The sequence below is a fragment of the Coloeus monedula genome, assembly GCF_965178545.1.
Source record: "Coloeus monedula genome assembly, chromosome: 18".
In the NCBI taxonomy this organism is placed as follows: domain Eukaryota; kingdom Metazoa; phylum Chordata; class Aves; order Passeriformes; family Corvidae; genus Coloeus; species Coloeus monedula.
Window position 1 is genome coordinate 4725497 of NC_138798.1, and position 22168 is coordinate 4747664.

A 22168-nucleotide genomic window follows, 5' to 3' on the forward strand; every position below is an offset into this window, starting at 1 on the left:
GTGCGCCCCCAAACCCGTCCGATGGCCCGCGGGGCCCTCCAGCCGCTGCCGCGCTGCGCTGCCGCCTCACGGGCTTGGTACGGCCCGGCTTGGTCCGGCTCGGCCCGACCTTCCCGGTATCAGCGGGAGGTAGGGCCGGCTGTTCTCCCTGCGCCGAGCCGGTGAGCGGGCGGGCGGAACGGCAGCGGCGGGGCGGGTTGGCGGCCGGACGCGGAGCGCGGACACGAGTGCGAGGAGGGGGCTGCGGCCGCGGCCTGGGCGGGGGAACCGGGAGGGACCGGGGGGGTTCCGGGGCCGCTCGGCCCGGCCCGGCCGGCCCGGTGTCCGCCGGGACGAGGGTGAGCGCCTGGGGGCTGCGGAGAGGCTGCCGGCAGCCCCTAGGCCCGGGGGCGTGAGCGGCGCGGTGGGAGCCTGGGCCCGGGGGCTTTGTGAGAGGGGCTGAGGGGGCTGTGAGAGGGGCTGAGGGGGCTCTGGGGCTGCTTTGCTCGTGGCTTAGGCGAGTCCCGGGAGGTGCAGCCCAGCTGGAGGGCTGTGGGTGGCTCTCAGGTCCTGCCCGCCCTACTCGGGGGTGGCACCTGCTCCGGTCCCGGGGACCCCGGAGCGCTTTGTCCTTCCGTGTTGTCACACATGGAGTTATCCCTCCCCCCCAGCTGCCTGTGCTGGTGACTGCCGCCGAGCCGCGGTGCTGCTTCTTCCTTCCCCTTACCGTTTTCCTTGCGGGTGCAGCGAGAGGTCAGTGGGGTTCAAGGGACTTGGAACTGCAGAGGGAAGGTGTGAATCCCCAGATCAGCCAAGCAGGGAATGTGCTTGTTCATGCAGGAGCTGCCCCAAGCCTCGGGATGGGGATCATGTGCGTGTGTAAATGAGCATCACACGCTTCCCTTGAAGAAGTGACCCCTCAGGTGAGTTCCTTGTTACTATTTATAAAGCTCTGGTTGACCCTGGGTGTTTTATCTGCTGAATGGCAACAAATCAGTGCCCTTTGTGCCCTTTGCCTCCTGGCCCTGGCCGAGGAGTTGTTCTTATCTGTCTCCAAGGAAAGAGCAGAGGCTGGAGAGGGGAGGTGTTGTGCAGGAAGTGGAGCACAATGTCAAAACCACTGATTTGTTTATTTTTCCACTTAAAATCTCCCAGCCTGCAGTAGGCTGTGGGCTGTGCTGGAAGGATTCCCTCTCAGCGTTTTTGTGTCCCTGCTGCAGCCCCGTGACAGTCACTGGGGTTTTTTTTTATTCCCACTTTTCCCTCTGCTGTCGGATTCTCCCTTCCCCTGCAGGCAGACAAGAACTGCCCTTCCCTGGGTGTTTTCTCCACTCTGCTCCCGGTTTTCCAGGTGTTTGCTGCAAGGATCCTGTGCTCCCTGAGAGCTTCCAGCCATGTTCAGTGCCAGCCAGTCGTCCAGGGCTCAGTTCCTGGACAAGGCCCGGCAGGCACGGGAGGAGCGGCGGGAGCTCAAGGAGAGGGAGAGAGCTGCAGTCCAGCTCCAGGCTCTGGTCAGGAGGTTCCTGTGTCGGTGCCGCCTGCAGAGGGAGATCAGGTGTGTGGGATTCATGGAGTCATGGAATGGGTTGGCTTGGAAGGGACCTTAAAGCTCATCTCATTCCAAACCTCTGCTAAGGGCAGGGGCACCTCCCACTAGCCCAGGTTCTCCAAGCCTCGTCCAACTTGGCCTTGGGCACTTCCAGCCACAACTTCGCACAGCTGCTTCTTCTTGCAGCCTCACAAGGAAGGATTTTTTCCCAATATCCCATCTAACCCTGTCCTGTGTCAGTTTGAGTCCATTCCCCCTTTTCCTGTCATTCCAGACCCTTGTAAAAAGTTTCTCTCCATCTTCCTCGTGGACCCCTTCAGGGAGGGAATTCTGCCTTTGCTCCATGATTGCTTTTTGACTCCTTGTTTTTTCCTCTTTGGTAGGAGAGAGGTGGAGGATTTCTTTGGGACAAATGAATGTGGCTCAAGTAAGAGAAGTGCCCTGTCTGTGTTCAGAATTGCCAGGAAGCTGCTGTTTGTGTTCAATCCCAAGGAGGACAAGGAGGTGAGGACACTACCCTGAAATCCTGCTCTGCTTTTGGGGACAGGTTAAATATGTTTAGTTCCTTACCCAGTGATCTTGGAGGTTCCTGCAATGTATTCTGCTTTCAGCAATGCTCTCTCTGTCTCCTGGCATTTCCTGAAGGGATCTGCCTGTAGGAATGAAACAGAAGAAGCCTTGACTTTTTCAGGAGTGGTTCTGTATTTGGGGCATCCTTTAATGGATGCTTTTCCTGGTGACTGTGCCAGCTGCAGGAGCTGAGCAGTGCCTGGGGATTTTGGCACACGCCAGTGCCCCAGGCAGCTACTCTGGGGCAGCTGCCAGGGATCTGTGCTGGCACAGGGAAGGCTGTTTGTATCCCAGCAGCTTTTCTCACCATGCCCTGAACTCGTGGGTTCAGAGTGAAGCCCTGAAATGATGATCTTTGCCCTGGGAAACTGTGAGGGCTGACTGGAAGGAAATCAGTTGGAAAATGGGAAGCTGTGTTCCAATGGCAGCAGCAATGGGGGGTTTTTTAATCTCTGTCCCATAGATATCTGTGCTCAAATGCAGTTTGCTGTGAGTACAGTATCCAAAAACATCCCTGTGTTCCCAAGGAGGGAATTCTGCACAGCAGCAGCAGCGTGACGTGATGTGCTCCCAGGGAAGGAGCCACTGGGATTCCTGTAGGGAATGTGTTGGGAACATTTGCTGTTTGGGACAGAGATCTTGCTCCCTCTGCTGAGCTGTTCCTCGTGCTTTTCTGGAACAGCCCTTCCTGTAGTTAGAACTAATCCCACCTTTGGATTTTCCCAGAGGTTTGAAAAGCTGTGCCGTTGTATCCTGAACAGCATGGATGTGGAGAACGAGCCCAAGGTCAGCAGGGGGGTTTGGTTTGGAATGGGCAGGGGTTGGTGGTTATTTTTAACTCTCTGTGTGGGGATTTACCTTGGTAAGAAGTAATTTTTAGCTTTCAGAAGCCCCTGAGTACTGTGGAAATTTCACAGGGAAAGTCTGGACAAGTCCTTTAGTATTTCTGGGATATTTCTACTCTGTAGAGCCACGGGAGTTAAAGGACACTTGATTTCTGGGGTGGGTGATGTGCTTTGACCAGGGAAGTTGGGGAGAGAAGCATCTTGGTCCCACTGCTGGCTTCAGTTCCCAAACTCTGCCCAGCAGCAGCACAAACCCTGATCCCTCTGTGTATCCACCCTCCCTCAGGTGTGGTACGTGTCACTGGCACTCTCCAAGGACCTCACACTCCTCTGGATCAAGCAGATCAAAGACATCCTGTGGTTTTGCTGTGAGTTCCTCAAGCAGCTCAAGGTAAGGACTATTTTTGTGTTTTCTCTCCCTGCATTTAGCAGGTGGCACAAGGCTCAGTGGATTTGTTAACCCTGCTGTTTGTCATCCCAGCCTGATATACTGCAGGACTCCAGGCTGGTGAACTTGCACCTCACAATGCTGGTCACCTTCACAGACACTTCCACCTGGAAAATCCTCCGGGGAAAAGGTTGGTGCATCCAAGTGTTTAAGCCCCTGAGTTGGGACTTGGTGTTCAAATCTACTGAATATTGCCCTGGCACAAGTTCCCACAGAAGCTGTGGCTGCTCCATCCCTGGAAGTGTCCAAGGTTGGAGGAGGCTTGGAGCAGCCTGGGATAGTGGAAGGTGTCCCTGCCCATGGAATGGGGTGGAGTGGGGTGATCCTTAACCTTCCTTCCAACCCAAACCATTCTGGGATTCAGGGATTCTGTTTCTGCACCTTGGTTGCCACAAAGATTCATTCTGCTCCTGCTTTTGCACAAAACAAGGCTTCCCTTGGGATTAGGCTGTTCCCCTTGGGATTAGGCTGTTTCCCTTAGGACACCAACAGTTGTTACAGCATTTTTGTAATATTCCAGAACCTCCCACACAAGAAGCATTCAGAGGATAAGGGAATGTGCTCTCAGCTCTGGGGCTTTGTAGGAAATAGATGTCGAAAAGGCAGACAAGTGTTAGGAGGAAACGAGACTCTTAAAGCCTAAACAAGACAGTGTGAAATGCTGCCAAAATGATGGGTTTGTGTAGAAGGACGAGGACTTTGTGCCAGGAAGGCTTGTGCAGTGACAAACCTTCGTGTGGGGGAGTCACAGTGGGGCTGTGGTGCTGTTGGAGTGACATCAGTGCTTTAACCCAAAGGTGAAACCCTGAGACCTGCCATGAACCACATCTGTGCCAACATCATGGGCCACCTGAACCAGAAGGGCTTCTACTCCGTGCTGCAGGTCAGTCTGAGCTGCCACAGTCCTGGCTTTACCCAAAGCAGCCCCTGCCCTGCCTGTGCCCCTCTCCTGAGCAGCTCTTTGGATCCGTGCTGGGGTCTCAGGGAGGAGCTGCTGGTGATTTGGGTATGATTGTATTTTTTCACAAGCAAAGTCAAGTCTCTCAAGTTTCTCCAGTAAAGCAGAGTATTCCCACCTGAGACCAAATCCACCCTTCCCCTTCTGTCACTGCTGCTGAGCCCGAATCCTGCTTATTCACCTCATCATGAGAAGGACAGGGCCAAGTCCTAAATAATTCTCCCAAACTTTGCAGCTGCCACATTGTAGGGGTTGGGTTTGTTTGCTGCTCTGCTGGGGAAAGGAACTGATGTAATGAATCTTTTAAATAAGAATTACATTACCAAACTCTGAGCCTTGCCTGTTAATTTTTAAAGCCTGTGAGCACAGGTTCTAGGGAAATAAGTCCTGCAGAGTGTCTGATTTCATTGCAGTTTCTCTCTTCTGCCATTATGAACCTGAAGCCCTTCTGGTTCTGCCAAATAACTTGTAAGAACTGGATTTTAGGCTGCTCTGATGTTCTTTTTCTCTGCATTAAATAAACTTCGTGTCTTTCAGGAGTAATAGTATTTTTTTTTTTTCTGAGTACTACAGGGTTTTTATATTTTGATTCCTTTTTTTGGTTCCAGATTTTGCTAACTAATGGCTTGGCAAGATCCAGACCTTCCCTGTCCAAAGGCTCCTTAACTGCCATCTTCTCGCTTGCCTTGCGGTGAGTCAGCTGCAGCTGCCTGGGGGGATTTGCAGCCAAACTTGTCTTTTTTAGTGTTTTGTTGGGTTTTTTTAGGACTTCTCATTCTTTCAGTGTTTTTGTGCCACTGAGAATATCACCCTGAGGAAAGAAGTTGCTTTAGGCAAATGGCTCGCTTTGCTGTCGTCCTTTTTCAGATCAGAGTGGCTTTAAGTCAGGAATTAGTGTGAGCTTAAACTTGAGGATGCAGTTCAGTTCAGGGTGAGCTTGCTCTGAGAACAGAAGTGTGAGTGGATGATCTTTTCCCTGGGATGCTTCAAAGTGAGGTTGGAAAGGGCTTGGAGCAACCTGGTCTGGTGGAAGGTGTCCCCTGCCCGTGGCAGGGGGGTGGGATGGGATGAGCTGAGCTTTAAGTTTCCTTCCAACCCAACCCATTCCATGTGTGTGTGGTTCTTGCTGAGGGAATTCCCAGGATCCAGTTCTGGATGGCTCAGTTGGAGGCTGTGTTGCTTTCCCAGGTCAGGTTGAGCTCTGAAGTGTCTTTCTCTCTCTCTGTAGCCCTGTGGTTGCTGCACAGTTCTCAGACAATCTGCTGAGGTCCTTCCTGATCCATGTCATGTCTGTGCCTGCTATAATGACTCACCTTGCTACTCTCACCCCTGAGGTAAGTGGCTGATCTCAGAGGACCAGCAATCTGCTGATTATCACACCAGGACACTTATTATTCCATTTTATCAGCTCTTGGAACAGAGCTTTGGCATTTCTCTCTTTGCCAGTTTCACCTCCCTATTGTGAAAGCCTTACACATACTCTGGATTTCTAATGCAGAAGCGATTAACACCAGTGGGATGATGGGCTGAACTGCCCTAAAATACCTAAATAAATAAATAATAAAGGCATATATCACCCACAGCTTGAATTTTTCATGTCCTTGCTCTTCCATTTCCGTAACCATAGACATAGCCAAAGCCAGAATCACCCTGTTGGGTGGCAGAGGCTCTGTGGGGTACCCACTAATCCAATTCAATCTGCTTGGTGCAGACAGGCAGGTTTTGTACCAAACAGACAAATGCTGTGTTCTTGCAGACAGAGCATTGCAAAGGTCTGGCTCCAGCTCCAGCATGACCTGTTCACCTGCCAGGGGTTTCATTTCCCAGCCCAGCTCCGTGTCAAACTCTCCGTGGGGCAACAGCCTCAACTTGCTGCTTTATTTGGGAAGAAAAGCCAATGCCAAGTGCTGCTGGCAGATCAGGTGTGGGAATGTGGTGCTTCCCAGCCTCACTGGCACTTCCATCCTGTCTTCCAGCGGCTGGCAGTGATCGAATCCCACGAGCTCTTCCGGAAGTTCATCCTGTTTCTGAGCCGAGAATCCCAGTGCCGGGATGTCTGCGTGTGCCTGGAGGGCAGTCACACTCTCTGCTTGCTGGGTGAGCACCTCCAACACTTCTGTTGAGTTTGGAAAACAGTCTTGAGTCAGATCTTCTTTCTCCATGGGGCAGAGCTGCCTCCAACTCATCGTTTTTAATTGTTATTTCGATAACAATTTATTTTCTAAATAATAACTGAGATGTATTTGGGGACGTTACAAGTGAGGTTGAAGACATTTGCAAAGGGAGGAAGGGCCAGAGATTTGCTCTTGTATCCATGTCATGCTGAACTGTGAAGCATCATCTCTGCCAGCTTTTCACTTGGACTCTGAGCAAGTCTTGGAGTGTGGCAGACTTGGATCTCCCTCCCCTAACTGGCCCTAAATGCTGCTGAAATATTTAAATTCACATTTCTGCAGAAGTAACAAGGTGACCAGTTGGAGCTCTGGGATAGCCATGGATTGGAGCTTTTAGGAGTTTGTAGAAGGTGTTGGTGGGGAGGTGGCCAAAAGGACATGTCACCTCAGGGGTTGATGTGTGCTGGAAATGGCTTCCTGCTCGGAGATCATTACTGACACAAATCCCTGGGACTGGGAAAGGATTCACTTCACTGTAACCCCTGTCCCACAGCATTTGTTCCTCCTTAAGCCTTGCTGTGCTGGTCCTTCCTCCAGGCAATCTGGTGTTCCTGGGCTCCCTGAATGACCAGGTGCTGGAGGAGGAGACAGCTCATTTTGTGGGGGTGCTCATCCACATGCTCTCCTACTGCCAGAAGTACGTGTCCCAGAAGAAATCCAACCTCACCCACTGGCACCCTGTGCTGGGCTGGTTCTCACAGACTGTGGATTATGGGTGAGTGGGAAGGACCTCAGTGGGGAGAGATGATGAAGCCTCTCCTTTTAATTTTTAAATTTTTTTATATGTTGCAAAGTGTTTTATGTTTTGAGACGAGCAGTGGGAACGATTCCTCAGATATTTCGGGTTCTAGCTGCACAATAAACTGTAGCATTCCTACACAGACTATTCCATGGGGAAACTCATGGAGTGCAGTTAAACTGGTGACCAGTGGCCATACTGGTACACTGACACATCAGCTCTTCCTGTGAGCACCATCTGTAGGGTGGGTGCATATTCCCATTTGGATTATGAGCTAAATGGATCAGTAGCACTGCCTGGTGTTTTATTCCAAGCTGCCTTCTAAGCTGCCCTCCTGCCCTGTCTTCCAGGCTGAACGAGTCCATGCCCCTGCTGACCAAGCAGCTGCAGCACCTCTGGGGAGTCCACATGATCCGTATCCTCTTCAGTGATGTGCTCAGCAAGAAACTGCTGGAAAATCAGGAGATAGCTCAGCTGCCAGCACAGCCAGTCTCCCCTCAGAACAGCCTTCCTATGAAAAGTCAGTTCTGGAGGGTTGTGGGGCTTTTTTGTCTCTGTGTGTGTGTGTGTGTGTTTACATGGATCTCTCTCCCACACTCTCAGGGTTTTGACTTTTCCACTTATGCCAAAAGCTTTGAATAGTTACTTGCAGCAGCTGCTGCTGCTTAGGTGGGGATGTGATCTCTCCTATTTGTAATTCCTCCTTGGAATGCTTCTGTGACCTGGGGCAAGTCTCTTTCTTTGGTGCTGGGAAAATATTTGCTTATTTTAGCAGTTTTTCGTCATTTTCTCAAGTAGCTGAAGTGCTCTTGGCAAAACTTAGAACTTCCAAGAGAAGATGGAAGCTCAGCTTCCCATGTGGAAAGCAAGGTGAAGCTGGCTCCTGCACCTGTGAGGTGTGGTGGTTCCTGCAGAAGAGGATTTGGGATGAGATAACTGTAAATCTGATATTTTCTAGCTGTTGCCTATAACACTGGATCCTGTAGTCATTATTTGCTGCAGTCAGGACCATGGATCATGAGTGGTTTGGGTTGGAAGGGAACTTAAAGCCCATCTGAGGCCAGGGCAGGGACACCTTCCACTATCCCAGATTGCTCCAACCTGGCCTTGGACACTTCCAGAGATGGCTCAGCCTGTGCCAGGGCCTCCCCACCCCCACAGGGAAGGATTCCTTCCCAATATCCCATCTAATGCTGCCCTCTGGCACTCCTCCTGTGTTTCTGCCACCAGACCTGTTCAAGAGAGCTTTCCAGAAGTCGGCCTCAGTCCGGAACATCCTGAAGCCGGTGGGAGGGAAGCGCGTGGACTCTGCCGAGGTGCAGAAGGTTTGCAGCATCTGTGTCCTGTACCAAACCACCCTGACCACCCTCACCCAGATCCGCCTGCAGATCCTCACAGGTCAGGGCACCTCTGTGCTGCTCAAATCCTTTCCAGTGGAGAGAACAAAAGAGATTTTCTTATTTCTGTTGATTTGTTGGGAGTTTTATCACTGCCAACAGGTTATTGACTGGCTGGGGAAGGCTTGTTCCATCCTGAGTCATCCGTGGGATCAATAACGTTCAGCACCACTTGATCAAGCACAAACTCTCCAGAATACAAATTAAAGCAAGTTTTCCTCTCATGAAACCTTGCTTACTCTCTCTCAACCTTCAGCCTGAGTCAGTGTTTTTTGGGGAGCCTGGCAATATTAGTCTTGCTCCGGTGGGAACACTGAATGCTTTCAAACATCTTGAGAATAAACTGCCTGTCTTGGGAAGGGGTGAGGAGGAGCTCTGCACTGTTTTGGTCTGGTGGGTAGAGCAGAGAGTGAGTCCAGAGCTTTGGATGCTTTGTGGTGACCATGGGTGCAGCCCTGTTGTGTTCTCATCCCTAAGGTGAGTGTGGGATCACAGGAATTCATTCTTTTCTAAAGCTGCAAAAGAATTTGGGGGGAAAGCTTTAAGATGTGCAAACAATGCCTCATTAAAAGCTGGGGTTTTTTTGCTTTCCTGGTGATTGTCCATCTCCTCTTAGTGCAGACAGGCCTGGGAGCCAAATGGGATGCTCATGTTCCTCTTCTGCTTTGCAAAAGGCTCTTTCAGCTTCAAGTCTCACCTCTCTGAGCTTTCACAAGCAGCAGAATGAGCTTTACTGAGTGCATTTTATATTTTCCCAGGTCTCACTTACCTGGATGATCTGCTGCCCAAATTATGGGCTTTCATCTGTGAGCTGGGACCACAGGGGGGATTAAAACTCTTCTTGGAGTGTTTGAACAATGACACAGAGGAATCCAAGAGGCTGCTGGCCATGTTGATGCTCTTCTGTGACTGCTCCCGTCACCTCATCACGTAGGTAGCACATGGATGGGGATCCCTGGGTTTGGGACATGGAGCTGTTGTGTTCCTTCAGGTTCAAGAGAAACATTTAAGGTTTTATGTCTTTTCATGAAGATAAGTAAGCAGGGTAAAGTTTTTGGGGTTGAGTCCAGAGAAATAAAGGGCTTCCAAAGGACTTTTCCCCCTCAGCTGTGTGCTGCTTCCAGCTGGTAACAAAACTGGGTGGGGGGAAAAGAAACAACACAAAAGATGGGAAAAGGGGGTGGAAGAATTTGCCCTTGCTGGTCAGTAGAGACAGTTCTCTCAGCTTGAATGAGGCAAAAATTTTCTTGGGAATAGAAAAGGTCCTTTTAAGCCTGAAACACTGACTTTGCTTGTATCTCAGCCTCTCATACCATCTTCTGTTAGGATCTGCTCTCAATCAAAATCCATAAATAAGATTTGGTTGTTTATGACTTTAGATCCTCATGGGTGTCAGTTGTCATAGAAATAAGAGCTGCTGCTAAAGGATAATGTGCCTTTATGAAAATTTCAGCAGGGAATTAAATTTACACTCGTGCATTTGCATTTGTTTGCTCTGACAGGATTCTGGATGACATCGAGGTCTACGAAGAGCAGATTTCATTCAAACTGGAAGAGCTGGTGACCATCTCCTCTTTCCTGAATTCCTTTGTGTTTAAGATGATCTGGGATGGAATTGTAGGTGAGTGCTTTTAGTAGCTTGAGTTGATGTTACTGTTAGAACCTTAATTTTGGAATTTGAAGCTTCTGCTAATTATTCCTTGGCACAAAAAGCACTACAATGTGGGAATATGTCCCAGTCTTTTGATGTCCAGATGCCACGATCATGCTTGGTGCCAAATCCAGAGCACTTCCCTATTTCCTGTAAGGATTTGTGTAACAGACATGATGGGCAGAGATGAGGTTTGCAAGGCTGGGCCATGTGTTGGACAAGAGCAGGGCAGTGCTGTGACCAGGCAGAGCAGCTTGCTCGGGTCTCTGTAGAATCTGCTGTGGATCTCTCTGCTGGTATAATTTGGGTACAGCTCAACTCTCTGGTAATGAGCTGAGATAGTCCAGTTCTGATGTGAAATGAGATGGCTTTGATCAGCTCTGTTTGAAGAAGAGACTCTGTCTTCCCAGAGGCACAGAATCCTTCCCTCTGGAGGCCGTGTGGGTCAGGAAAACACCCCAGTGCTGCTACTGTGGGGAGGATGATCAAAGTGTGGCTCCTGCTGGTGCCAAGGGTGCCTGGACTTTGCTGCCATGTTCCTTTTGTGCAGAGAATGCCCGAGGGGAGACCCTGGAGCTGTTCCACTCTGTCCATGGCTGGCTCATGGTGCTGTACGAGCGGGATTGTCGCCGGCGCTTCGCTCCCGAGGATCACTGGCTGCGCAAGTGAGTGGCCCAGGGCAGGGATCCTGGGCAGCTCCGGCTTTGCCCCACTGCTCCACATGCTCTGGGGAGCCTGGTTTGGGATTCCTTAGTGACATTCTGCCTGTGGGATCGAGGTGGGAACTGCTGCCTGTGTTTGCAGTTAACGACACCCCTGGTGTTGTGCTTTTTTCCATGGTGGGAGGTTTAGGTGGTGCTTTGAAAACTGACTCAGCACCCAAAAGCTTGGGTGTTCCTGGCCCTTTTTACCTTGTTAGTGTGTACACTGGGCACTTCAGTCATCTTTGGAAGCATTACCAGCAGTTCCCTCTCCCACACCTCAGGGATCTCTGAATCTCTGCCTTTCTTTGTCAAGGGACCTCAAACCCAGCGTGCTCTTCCAGGAGCTGGACAAGGACAAGAAACGAGCCCAGCTGCTGCTGCAGTACATCCCACACGTCATTCCCCATAAGAACGTGAGTGGGCTGGGGGTAGAGGATGGAGGCTGGGAGTCAGTGGCCTGGGTGGCCTGGGGTGGGAGGGACACGTGTCTGGAGCATTTTGTGACACGGAGCTTCTTTTGAAATGCCAGCTGAATAATTCACCCTTACCTTCCCCAGTAGATTTCCTCTAAATGTCTTGATTTCTGTCTTTGAGAGAGAGCTGATTTGTGTCCTCACCCCTTCCCAGTGTATTTCTTTCAAATCTCTTGATCTCTGTGTTGAGACAGAACTGATTTGTGTGTGCAGCTGCGTGGGGTGAGTGGGTGACAGTGGCACCAGGGCGTAGCTGGGATCAGGACAGCCAGCAGCACTTCTGCGTGTCAGGAGCCTCCCAAATCCCTTCTGCACTGCAGGATCCCTGTGGATTGAGACTTGCATTTATTTTCTTCTTGCAGAGGGTGCTGCTCTTCCGGAACATGGTCACAAAGGAGAAGGAGAAGCTGGGGCTGGTGGAGACGAGCTCGGCGTCCCCTCACGTCACCCACATCACCATCCGCCGCTCCCGCATGCTGGAGGTGAGGGACATGAGCCAGCCCCCAGGGCAGCACCCTGGCCTGACAAAAACAGGGCAGGGGGGTGTGTTTTTACTTTCTCTGTGGGTGTTGAGGGACCCACTCCCAGAGCTGACATTCCAGGAGAATGCTGCACCCTTGTTCAGCTCAGGCTGCTGCAAACCTGGAATTCTGACTTGGAAAATGCTGGGGTTTTGAGCTCAAGGCTCAATGACAAATGCAGATTTCTGTGTACCTTTGTCCTGTCTCTGCTGGATCTCTGGGTGGGTGTTTCACTGTCTCCCTCTGGGAATGTTCTCTGGATTTTCTGCTCTGTGTAGGATGGATACGAACAGCTCCGGCAGCTTTCCCAGAATGCCATGAAGGGAGTGATCAGGGTGAAGTTTGTCAATGATCTGGGGGTTGATGAGGCTGGTATTGATCAAGATGGAGTCTTCAAAGAGTTCCTGGAAGAGATCATTAAAAAGGTGTTTGACCCTGCACTGAATCTGTTCAAGGTAGGACGCAGGTGCCACCTGAGGTGACCCTGTGCAGGCAGAGCCATTCTGGCTCACTGGGCTCTTATCTCTTATCTCTTTGTGCAGACCACCAGTGGTGATGAGAGGCTGTATCCATCCCCAACGTCCTACATCCATGAGAACTACCTGCAGCTCTTCGAGTTCGTGGGGAAGATGCTTGGGAAGGCTGTGTATGAGGTGAGCCAGAAGCACCAGGTTGGGATATTGTCAGTGATGGTACCTTTGAGAGCATCTGTCCTGCTTGGGGGGCTGTTAGTGAAGAGAGGAGTTTGGAAAAATAGCTTGGATAAAGATCCTGATAGTGGAACATGCTGGGATTTCTTCAGGCACGTATTAAAAAAAATCTTGGAGGTAAAACCTGGGACATGCCTGACTTATTCCTTGTGGTGCTGCGGACACCAGCCTGGTTTTTTGATGTTACACCTTACAAACATCCACTTGTGGATGGATACCTTAAAGGGACATGAGGCAAAAAGGAGACTGGAATGACAGAATGACTCCCTGATGGAATGATTTGGGTTGAAAGAGAACTTTCTAGTCCAATCCACTTCCCACTGGCAGGGACACCTTCCACTCTCCCAGGTTGCTCCAAGCCCCATCCAACCTGGCCTTGGACCCTTCCAGGGATGGGGCAGCCACAGCTTCTCTGGGCACCCTGTGCCAGGGCCTCACCTCCCTCCCAGGGAAGGATTTTTTCCATGTATCTCACTAAATTTCCCCTCTTTCAGTTCAAACCACATAAGGCAGTTCTTTTAAAGGACACATGGAGCTCCCCAGGTGCCTTTTCACACCTGCCTTACTAATGAATGGATTTTAACAGGATGTGGGGTTTGTAGCTGATTTTGGGGCCTTGCAAAGTGCTCTTTGCACTTGTTCCCCATCACAAGATCTGCCTTGCAGGTAGCCAAAGATGCCACAACCACGAGTGTGTGGCAGGGCCTTACCTGTGTGTTCTTCTTGTCCCTAGGGAATAGTTGTGGATGTACCATTTGCTTCCTTCTTTCTGAGTCAGCTCCTCGGGCACCACCACAGTGTCTTCTACAGCTCCGTGGATGAACTGCCCTCCTTGGACTCAGAGTTCTATAAAAATCTCACTTCAATTAAGGTTTGAGCAGTAATTTTCCTGTCATTCACCCTCCTGATTGCTGCCTCTTGTTAGAAACTGCCTTTGAGTATTGCTTTAAAAACCCCTGGGAGTAACTGGTGGTTCTGCTGCTGAACCCTGACCCTTTTTTTCTTTTTTTTTTTTCCCTTCTCCCTGTTGTTCTGCAGCGTTATGATGGTGATATCAGTGACCTGGGCTTGACACTGTCCTATGATGAAGATGTGATGGGTCAGGTAGGTTTTTATTCAGTGATTTGTTGGGCTTATCTCTGCTTTGTCCCAAACACCCTCTTCATGTTCCCACGGAAGGCTGGCTCGGCTTCTCTGCACTCAGCTGTGGATTCAGTATTTACCTATGGGCAGAGAACAGCTTTTTCCACAAGGAAAGGTTCCCCTCTAACCCTTAATTTTTCTGCTGCCAGGGTTGAAAAAGTGTTTAATGCTTCCCCTTCATAACTGGTGTTCCCCTGTTAAAAGAAGAACCTGTGAATAGGGAGAAATTCCTTCTCTTCCCACATGGGTACTTCTGTCAGGGAACCTCCAAGTGTGTCAGGAGGTCTCTTGGCCTACAGAAGGAAAAGCTGTTTGTCAGTCCCTTAGGAAGACTTGGAGGTACTTGGTTGCACTTGAGCCCTGTGAAGTTTTGTGTGCAGAGCTGGAAAAATCTGGAGAGATAAGATAAAAATGCCTTTTGCTGGCAGTGTCATGCTGCAAATTGCATGGGGAGCCGTGGAGGACACCTGCTGCTGCCTCAGGATTGCTGAGGTTTCAGCTTGGAGGGTTCCTCCCTGTGAAAAATAAAGGTAGGAGTAGGATAAGGAGCCCAGCAACGAGACACTGAAGGCTGTGGTTCACAGAGGTTAAAAATAACCCAGGCACTCCTGTTTTCCCAGTGCTTTGGTGGTGCTGAAGGGGCCAGCTGGCGTCACCCTGACTGAGCTGTGTGTCCCTGTAGCCACAGCCATGTCACAGCTCAGCTCATTCCCTGTGCTGGGCTCCCTTCTGATCTTGGAATTCACCTGGAGCCGAGGCACAGAGGCCTCTGTAATGTGGCAATGAGGATGTGCTGCCTCAGCTTGGGCAAAGATGAGTGAGACTCTGCAGGCAGCAGCTGGAGGGCCCTGTCCTGTCCCTGAGCTGGAGGAGATCACCAGGAGATCCTTCCTGCCTGGAGGCACAGAGCTCCAGGAGCTCCTGCGTGAGACCTGTGGATCAGCCGGCTTTGGGTTGTGCTGATAACACTGAGCTTGCTCAGCCTCTGGATTCTGGGATTGTGACAGTCCCCCAGGGCTCTTGGAATTGATTTGTGTGTGCTTCAGCAGTGATGGATCAGACTGCAGAGGAGGCTTCCTGGGAGAAGGGCTGGCTCCACTGGTGGGAGAGCTGGAGTTCCTACTGTTCAATTACTCTGTTAATAGTTAAGTGAAACTGGTTCAAGGCAGAAGCAGGATTATTACTTAAATTTTAAATCCTGCTGTTTTATTGTAAAAATAAATGTTTTATGGGGAGGTAACAGCTTAGTGTGGCATTTCCTTCCACTGTGGTTGCAGGCAGTAATTAGCAATCCAATCATTTCTTCCCTCAGCTGGTTTGCCATGAACTTGTTCCTGGAGGGAAGACCATTCCCGTTACCAATGAAAATAAGTAAGTACAGCAATTAGATTTTTAAGGTCACTACTGCAAAATACTTCATTCTGGTTCCTTGGTCTTGCATCTGGAATGAATTGAGATAGACTGGAGGAGAAGGAGCACATAAATATCTTAATAGAATTTGCTGGTTACAGTTCATCGGCAGAAATTGTATTAAATTTGATTTGCAAAATAAAAATTGACAATTTGCTTCTTGAAACAGCACTTCTGAGGTCAAAGGCACCCAGTCAGGGAGATTCTGCAGGATTTAATGATGGTGATGGATACAGACAGATGGATTCAAAGCAATTCAGGCACACAGTCGTGAACACAGAGGGCACAGATGCTCAAAGACACCTTGGAGCAGACAGATCTCCTCAGAATGATAACATGTGGCAGTTGTATAAAGCACCGTGTTCCGAGCAGACAGTGCTGAATTCAAATGTACTCGACAGTCGTTCTTTAGAGCCAGGAAATCAGAGGAGACACCGAGCCCCGGGGCTGTTTTCACAGATAACCGGCTTTTAGATCGTTATCAGAAATGTCAACTCCGGAGCCTGCAAACCAACCCCACCTTTTTGTTCCTTTTTTTTTTCTTCTTCTTTTTCTTCTTCTTCCCTATCCCCTTCAGTGCTCATAAAAGCAGGATGAAATATCTATTAAGCAAGTGTGTGTTTGAACTGGTGAGCTGGGGGTTGTTCTTTTCTTCCTGACAAATGGAAGCTGGATCCCACCTGGATCCGTGCTCTGCAGTCTGATGTTCCCAGGCTTTTCCCTTCTCCAGCTCTGACCAGGGCATTTGCATTTGAAAGGATCTTCCCCTGGCCTGTCTCGAGTGAGCTCAGGGAGAAAGTTGAAAGCCCTGGATGCTGCTCTAGTCATTTACAGCAGAAATGTGAAGCTTTTGCACCCAAATTGGGATTTGGGAGGGAGAAGAGGTGTTGGGAAGCTGGAAACAGCTCTGCCTGGGGGTGCTGGGATGACCTTGCCCAAAACCCAGGCAGTGGGATTGTGGTGGGGTCTGTGTGGGAGCTGCTGAAGAAGAATCAGCAAGTTCAGGTGTTTTTCCTGGAGGTGAGAAGAGGAAGAGCCTCCCTCTAACAAAAAGTTCACCTTTCCCACATCCTGCAGGAAGGTGGGAATCTGCTCCATGGTTTTGGTGTAGTATTTGTCCAGCCATGGGGCAGCAGAGTGCAGTGAGCTGTTGGTCAGACCTAGAGGAAAGTCTGCCTGGAGAGCTGAGCTGTTAAAAGGAGTTGGAGCTGTGTCCAGCCAAGGTTGATCAAGGGTTTATTAAAGCAAATTAATCTCCTGTCCTGAGCGGGGCAGGAGCTCTGCAAAATGAGCAGAGTCCCAGAGAGGGGAAAGGGGCAAAATCTGGGCAGAAAAACATCTTCATCTGCTTCAATAAAGAGCAGGGCCTGGAGGAGAAAGTATAACCCTGTCCAGGCTGTCCCAGTCCTTTTGGGGCCGGAGAAACACACCAGGGACAGTTCAGTGGTGGGTGGTGGGTACCCCTGACTGCTCCATGTCCCCCGTGCCACCTGCCCTGTCCCACAGGATCAGCTACATCCACCTGATGGCCCATTTCCGGATGCACACCCAGATCAAGAGCCAGACTGCAGCTCTCATCAGCGGCTTCAGGTCCATCATCAAGCCCGAGTGGATCCGGATGTTTTCCGCGCCGGAGCTGCAGCGCCTCATCTCCGGGGACAACGCCGAGATCGACCTCGAGGACCTGAAGTAAGTGACAGCTGGGGCTGCTGGGCCTCCCTCAGCTGGCCTGGGAGCTGAGGCCTTCCTTTGCAGAGCTCCTGGGAGGTGGCAGGACAATGACTTGTCCGTGACTTCTGCTGCTCCTACTTGGAATGTGAGGAGCAGACGGGAACAGAGCTTTGGAATGGGTTCCTTAAGGCTTATTAGGGATGGGTCCTTTCTTCTGTTGGTTCCTGGGAGCAGAATTTCTCTCTGCTTTTCCCTTTCCTCTGATCAAGTGCCCAGGTAGTGCTGGGGGCTCAGTGTCAGCAGAGAACCCTGACCCGTGACAGATGTTGGACAGGGCTTGGAGTGACCTGGGCTACTGGAATTTGTCCCTGCAACAAGATGAGCTTTAAGATCCCTTCCAACCCAAACCATCCCACCCAAGTGATCCTCCCAGCACTTGTGCCCCTCCTGCTGCAGTGCCAGGCCTGTCAGAGCCTTTCCCTCCCCAGGAAGCACACGGTGTACTACGGGGGCTTCCATGGCAGTCACCGCGTCATCATCTGGCTCTGGGACATCCTGGCCAACGACTTCAGCCCTGAGGAGAGAGCCATGTTCCTCAAGGTGAGATCCTGCTGGGATCTGGGGTGGTGGGGCCAGGGCTGTTCTCCAGTTACCTGGGTGCTCTTTGAAAGAGCACCAGAATTCCTGACACCTGGAGGTGCCCAGCAGAGCTCTGTGAAAGCTCTGGTGTCATCACGAATGTCCCTGCAGAGGTGGCACTCCCCAAAGGCTGTCAGACACACACTGGGGGGTGCTTAGTGCCAGCCCCAGCAGTGCTGGGACTGTGTCACTGTGTGGCTGTTCCTGCCCTCGCTGCTCCCATTGTCACCATCTGGTACTTTCCAGTTTGTCACCAGCTGCTCCAGGCCTCCACTTCTGGGCTTTGCCTACCTCAAGCCTCCTTTCTCCATCCGCTGCGTGGAAGTGTCTGATGATCAGGTAGGTGTCCTCCTCTCAGGGCTTGGGAATTCCTGCCTGGCTTCCTCCCATCCATCTGACCTGGAAACCCTTAACGTGGGAAGATGAGATGTTAGGATTAGATATCAGGGAGAAATTCTTCCCTGTGAGGCCCAGGGTGCCCAGAGAAGCTGTGGTTGCCCCATCCCTAGAAATGTCCAAGGCCAGGTTGGATGGGGTTTGGAGCAACCTGGGCTAGTGCAAGGTGTCCTTGCACATGGCAGGGGGTGGAACAAGATGAGTTTTAATGTCCCTTCCAACCCAAACCAGTCTAGGATTCTACACCTGAAAACAACCCCACCCCAATAGGATGCTCATGGCTGCACACACACACACAGCAGCTCCAGGTTCTTCCTGCCTGGATTCCCTGGGTTCCTCCAGGGTTGTGTTTTCTCCTTGGCATCTCCCCGTGTCCCTGCACACCCTGCCCGTGTCAGGCATTGAGTTACAAGCAGAACTCCCTGGGGGAGGGTGGGGAAAACTCAGCTCTGGGCTTTGGCTCTCCCTCTTCCCAGTGCCAGGTTTTTCCTTGGCACCTCTGCTCCACGCCCCTGTGCCAGGAGTGCAGAGGGAGATGCCAGCTCTGTGCCCTTGCAGGACACGGGGGACACCCTGGGCAGCGTTCTGCGCGGCTTCTTCACCATCCGCAAGAAGGAGCCGGGCGGGCGCCTCCCGACCTCCTCCACGTGTTTCAACCTCCTCAAGCTCCCCAACTACAGCAAGAAGAGCATCCTGCGGGAGAAGCTGCGCTACGCCATCAGCATGAACACCGGCTTCGAGCTGTCCTAGGCACGGCCTGGACTCGGGATGGGGCTTGGAGCTGCTGCTGGAAGGGGAGCCCTTCCCACGTGGAGCCCGGAGCAGCTCCGTGGGAGCCGACTGCTCGCTCGAGGCCTGGACAGGCAGCTGGTAGTGGAGGTTCACAGGGATCCAGGGAAGAGCTGCTGGGCTCAGGGCTGGTTTTTCTTAGGCACGGCTCCAGGCCGGAGGAGGGGATGGGCCTGACCCCAAACCCTTTCACTTGACACCCACGGAAATCGTCCTTAAAAGCAAACCCCGGGGGAGCACGGAAGGAACGTTCCAAGTGCCACTCAGATTAGTGACAGTCAGACCCCCAGCAGGCTGGGCAGGCCAGGCAGCTGCTGCCGTGCCAGTGCTGCTTTTTCCTTTCCCAGGAGCTGGGCTGGCTGGAACTGAGTCTGGGAAGCTGCACAAAGGCAGAGGGATGACAGAGCCCACGAGAAGATGACGGCGTTGGAAGTGCCCTGATGGGCACTGCTCGCTCAGGACAGGGAGATTCCAGGCGTCCCTGCCCCTGCAGGGTCCTTGGTGTGTCTTGGAGAAGGAATCCCAGGAAGCAGCAGGTTAAACAGGAGCAGATGGACCCTGTGGCTCTTGGGAAGGTTTTGGGATGCTGGAGGTTAAGGGCTGGAGCAGCAGGAGTGGGCTCAGCCAGCTGTGCCTCTGCCAGGCTCCTGCCAGACCCAGGCCTTGGGACAGAAAGGGTCATGTCTCAATTTCTCAGGAGCAGGAAAGGTTTCATTTTCCTTGGTTTCCAGAGGACAGGAGCTGGCACATGCTCGGGCTCCCCAGGCCAGTGCTCATGTGGGGCAGGTTCCTCTGTGGAACAGGGGGAATGTGTCAAGTCCTCTGGAAACCTCCACTGACAAAATCCCTCTGGGATGGAAGTTTCACTTTGTTTGCAAGCCCTTTCTTAGGGAGTTGTTTGGACCCAGGGCAGGGCCTCTGTGTAAGAGCCACATTTGCTTTGGTGCCAAACTCTTTCTTTTGGTCGCTTTGTCTCTTTCTGGCCTTATTTCTGTGAGCTGCTGTTTGCCTGGAGCAGGCAGCTTTTGCGGAGGGAGTGACTTGGGAAGGTGTGGATCCTTCCTGCCATTTCTGAGACACTCATCAAGTGTCTCTGCAGCTTCCCACCTTTGGTCCCTCGAGCTGCTGCGAGTCCTGCCCTGCCCCAGGCTGGAGAGAGGAGGAGACTGGGCTGCTCCTGGGCTGTCCTGGCCCTGCTGGGATTCTGGCACAGAGGAGAGCCATGGCATTGCCCTCTTGGAGACAGGGTTAAAAGCCAGTCACCTCCTCCTCTTCACCTCACAGGTAAAACAAACTCCTGTATAGGCTGTTGGCTTCTGCCCAGGGTTTTCTTTCCCTCCTTCTCTCCCTGTGGCACTGGGGATCCTCATTCCCCTCCCTGGCCATATCCCACCTCTCCTGCTGCCGTGCCTGGTCCGTCCCACAGGATTCCTGTCCCCAGGTGAGCTCAGCAGAGCACAGGTCTCCACACCCTGGGCTCTGGAAGAACCCCCTTAACCACAATATTCCACATTTCCAAGGGGTCGGAAAACCCTCGGCACTGAGCAGCAGCAAGATGGCCTTGGCTTCATCCTCCTCCTGTCGTGCTTCAGATGGGTTTCAGAGAAATAACCCTTTTATGAGAACCAATGCCTGGAAATGCATCTGGAAAGCAACGTCAGGATCCTTTTTCTCTGTCAAATCAGTGAGATTAAGCAGGAGTGATGGGAAGTGTTGGTGCGGACAGGAATGTCTGCATCCAGAGGGTTCAGGCCACTGGGTTGTGAGTCAGAGAAATTAAAGATGATAGTAAATTTCTTTTTTTCTTTTTTATACATAGAACATGTTGGCATTAACCAGTTGGTGACTGCGTAGTTGGGAGGTTTAGGCACTGCCTTGGACCTCTCAGAGTTTAAATACCACCTGAGATCTCCTTTTTCCTTCTAGGAAGCGCAGTGTGTCTGACTAGAGCACAAATGAGCATTCAGTGACATGAGTTGTTGAACACTGAGATAAAATCCTTGCTCCCCTTTTCCCTTTGTTCCTCAGGAGTACAATTCCTAGAAAATATCTTACTGCAGACTTAGCTTGGTCCCTCCAAACCTGGAGATGTTGCACTACAGACACTGCTCCCATGCTGGAGCTGGTGTGGAAAATGTGATAAATGTCTGGGAAATTCCCGGTGGATGCAGGCGAGGATTCCTGTGGAGGGACTGATTCCTGTGTCCCAGGGAGGCTGTAACACACCTGAGCAGGTGTGTCAGTCCCTGCCTGCTCCGTGGATCCTGCCCAGGGATGGTTTTGCCACGGGAAATTCATGAGGATCTTTTCTATCCAAGCCTCGCTGCCGTGGAGACCTTGGTTCCATCCCTGTGTGTGTCTGACCTGCAGAGAAAATAAAGCTGGGATGAGTTCAGGTGGTTGGGTGTCTCCTGGTCCTTTCCTAGGGCAGGGAATGTGCTGGTGGGATGCTCCTGGCAGAGCAGAGCTGGGTGTTGGGGCCCTGGCACCTCTCAGAGCACACCTGCCCTTTGCTGAGGCCCTGGCACACGTTCCCAGAGAACTGTGGCTGCCCCATCCCTGGAAGTGTCCAAGGCCAGGCTGGACGGGGCTTGGAGCAACCTGGGATAGTGGAAGGTGTCCCTGCCCATGGCAGGGCTTGGAACTGGATAAAATTTAAGTTCCCTTCCACCCCAAACCAGTCTGGGGTTCCGTGAGTCTCTGCCAGGCTGGACATGGAGCCTGCTGCTCCCATGGGAGTTCCTGTTGCCAGGCTGGTTCCTGGTGCCTGTGCTGAGGTGTCCCTGAGAGCTGGCATCGGTGGGGTGCTCCAGCTGGGGGGGGGATACGAGGCCTGCTGAGCCCAAAGGGACCTGGCAGCATTGTTTGAAGCAGGATTTGCTCATGTCGGAATATGCTTGGAGAAGCTCTGCCTGGTCCTGCAGAGTGCTGTGACTTAGGTCCATCCTGAGGGGTGTTGGTGCTCCTTGGATGCAGGGGCAGGTGCTGGGATCAGCAGTGCTTGCTGAACATCTGGGAATGGTGACTGGGACCACCGGTGGAGAGGGAAACAGGCTGGAAATCGAAGCGGGATCCCCCACTGCAGGAGAGGGAGCAGCCCTGAGGAGCAGCCACTGCAGCCGACGTGGAGTTTGATGTTAATAACAATTAAAATATTGTGTGTTTCTGCCTGGGCCTGACTCTGAAAGTTCCTTGGAGAAGTGAGAGCTGTGCCTGCTGCTCCAGCTTCCCTCTGACTCCAGGTTTGGAGCCCTTCACTGCCTTTCCACCCCTGACTGGAGCCCTCCTGCCCCCCAGCCATTCCCAGGGTTCTCTGGCGCTGTCGGGAGCGGGAGTGCGGTGGGAGCGAGGGAGAGGCTCCCAGTCAGTGTGCAAATGCCATTGTTTTGACACAGAGGCATC

At 51.8% G+C, this 22168-nt stretch overlaps 1 protein-coding gene across 4 annotated transcripts; it reads left to right on the plus strand.

The window, feature by feature from the left end:
* The first annotated feature begins 17 nt into the window (after window positions 1–17).
* On the plus strand, window positions 18–21165 carry UBE3B (ubiquitin protein ligase E3B). 4 transcript variants are annotated; one of them, XM_082293481.1, is made up of 29 exons: window positions 285–338; window positions 651–732; window positions 820–902; window positions 1331–1534; window positions 1912–2032; window positions 2825–2884; window positions 3230–3334; window positions 3425–3521; window positions 4189–4274; window positions 4958–5040; window positions 5578–5683; window positions 6326–6446; window positions 7061–7238; window positions 7613–7782; window positions 8493–8660; window positions 9418–9589; window positions 10162–10280; window positions 10861–10975; window positions 11328–11427; window positions 11850–11969; window positions 12287–12463; window positions 12551–12661; window positions 13452–13589; window positions 13757–13822; window positions 15174–15232; window positions 16778–16960; window positions 17431–17542; window positions 17828–17920; window positions 18536–21165. In XM_082293481.1, the coding sequence occupies exons 4-29, from the start codon at window positions 1374–1376 to the stop codon at window positions 18725–18727; spliced, it is 3213 nt and encodes a 1070-aa protein (XP_082149607.1). In that variant the 5' UTR covers window positions 285–338; window positions 651–732; window positions 820–902; window positions 1331–1373; the 3' UTR covers window positions 18728–21165. The 4 variants fall into 4 exon arrangements, with proteins under 4 accessions (XP_082149608.1, XP_082149606.1, XP_082149605.1 ...); XM_082293482.1 differs by lacking the exons at window positions 285–338; window positions 651–732 and adding an exon at window positions 18–129; XM_082293480.1 differs by lacking the exons at window positions 285–338; window positions 651–732 and adding an exon at window positions 24–161.
* Window positions 21166–22168: the final 1003 nt, after the last annotated feature.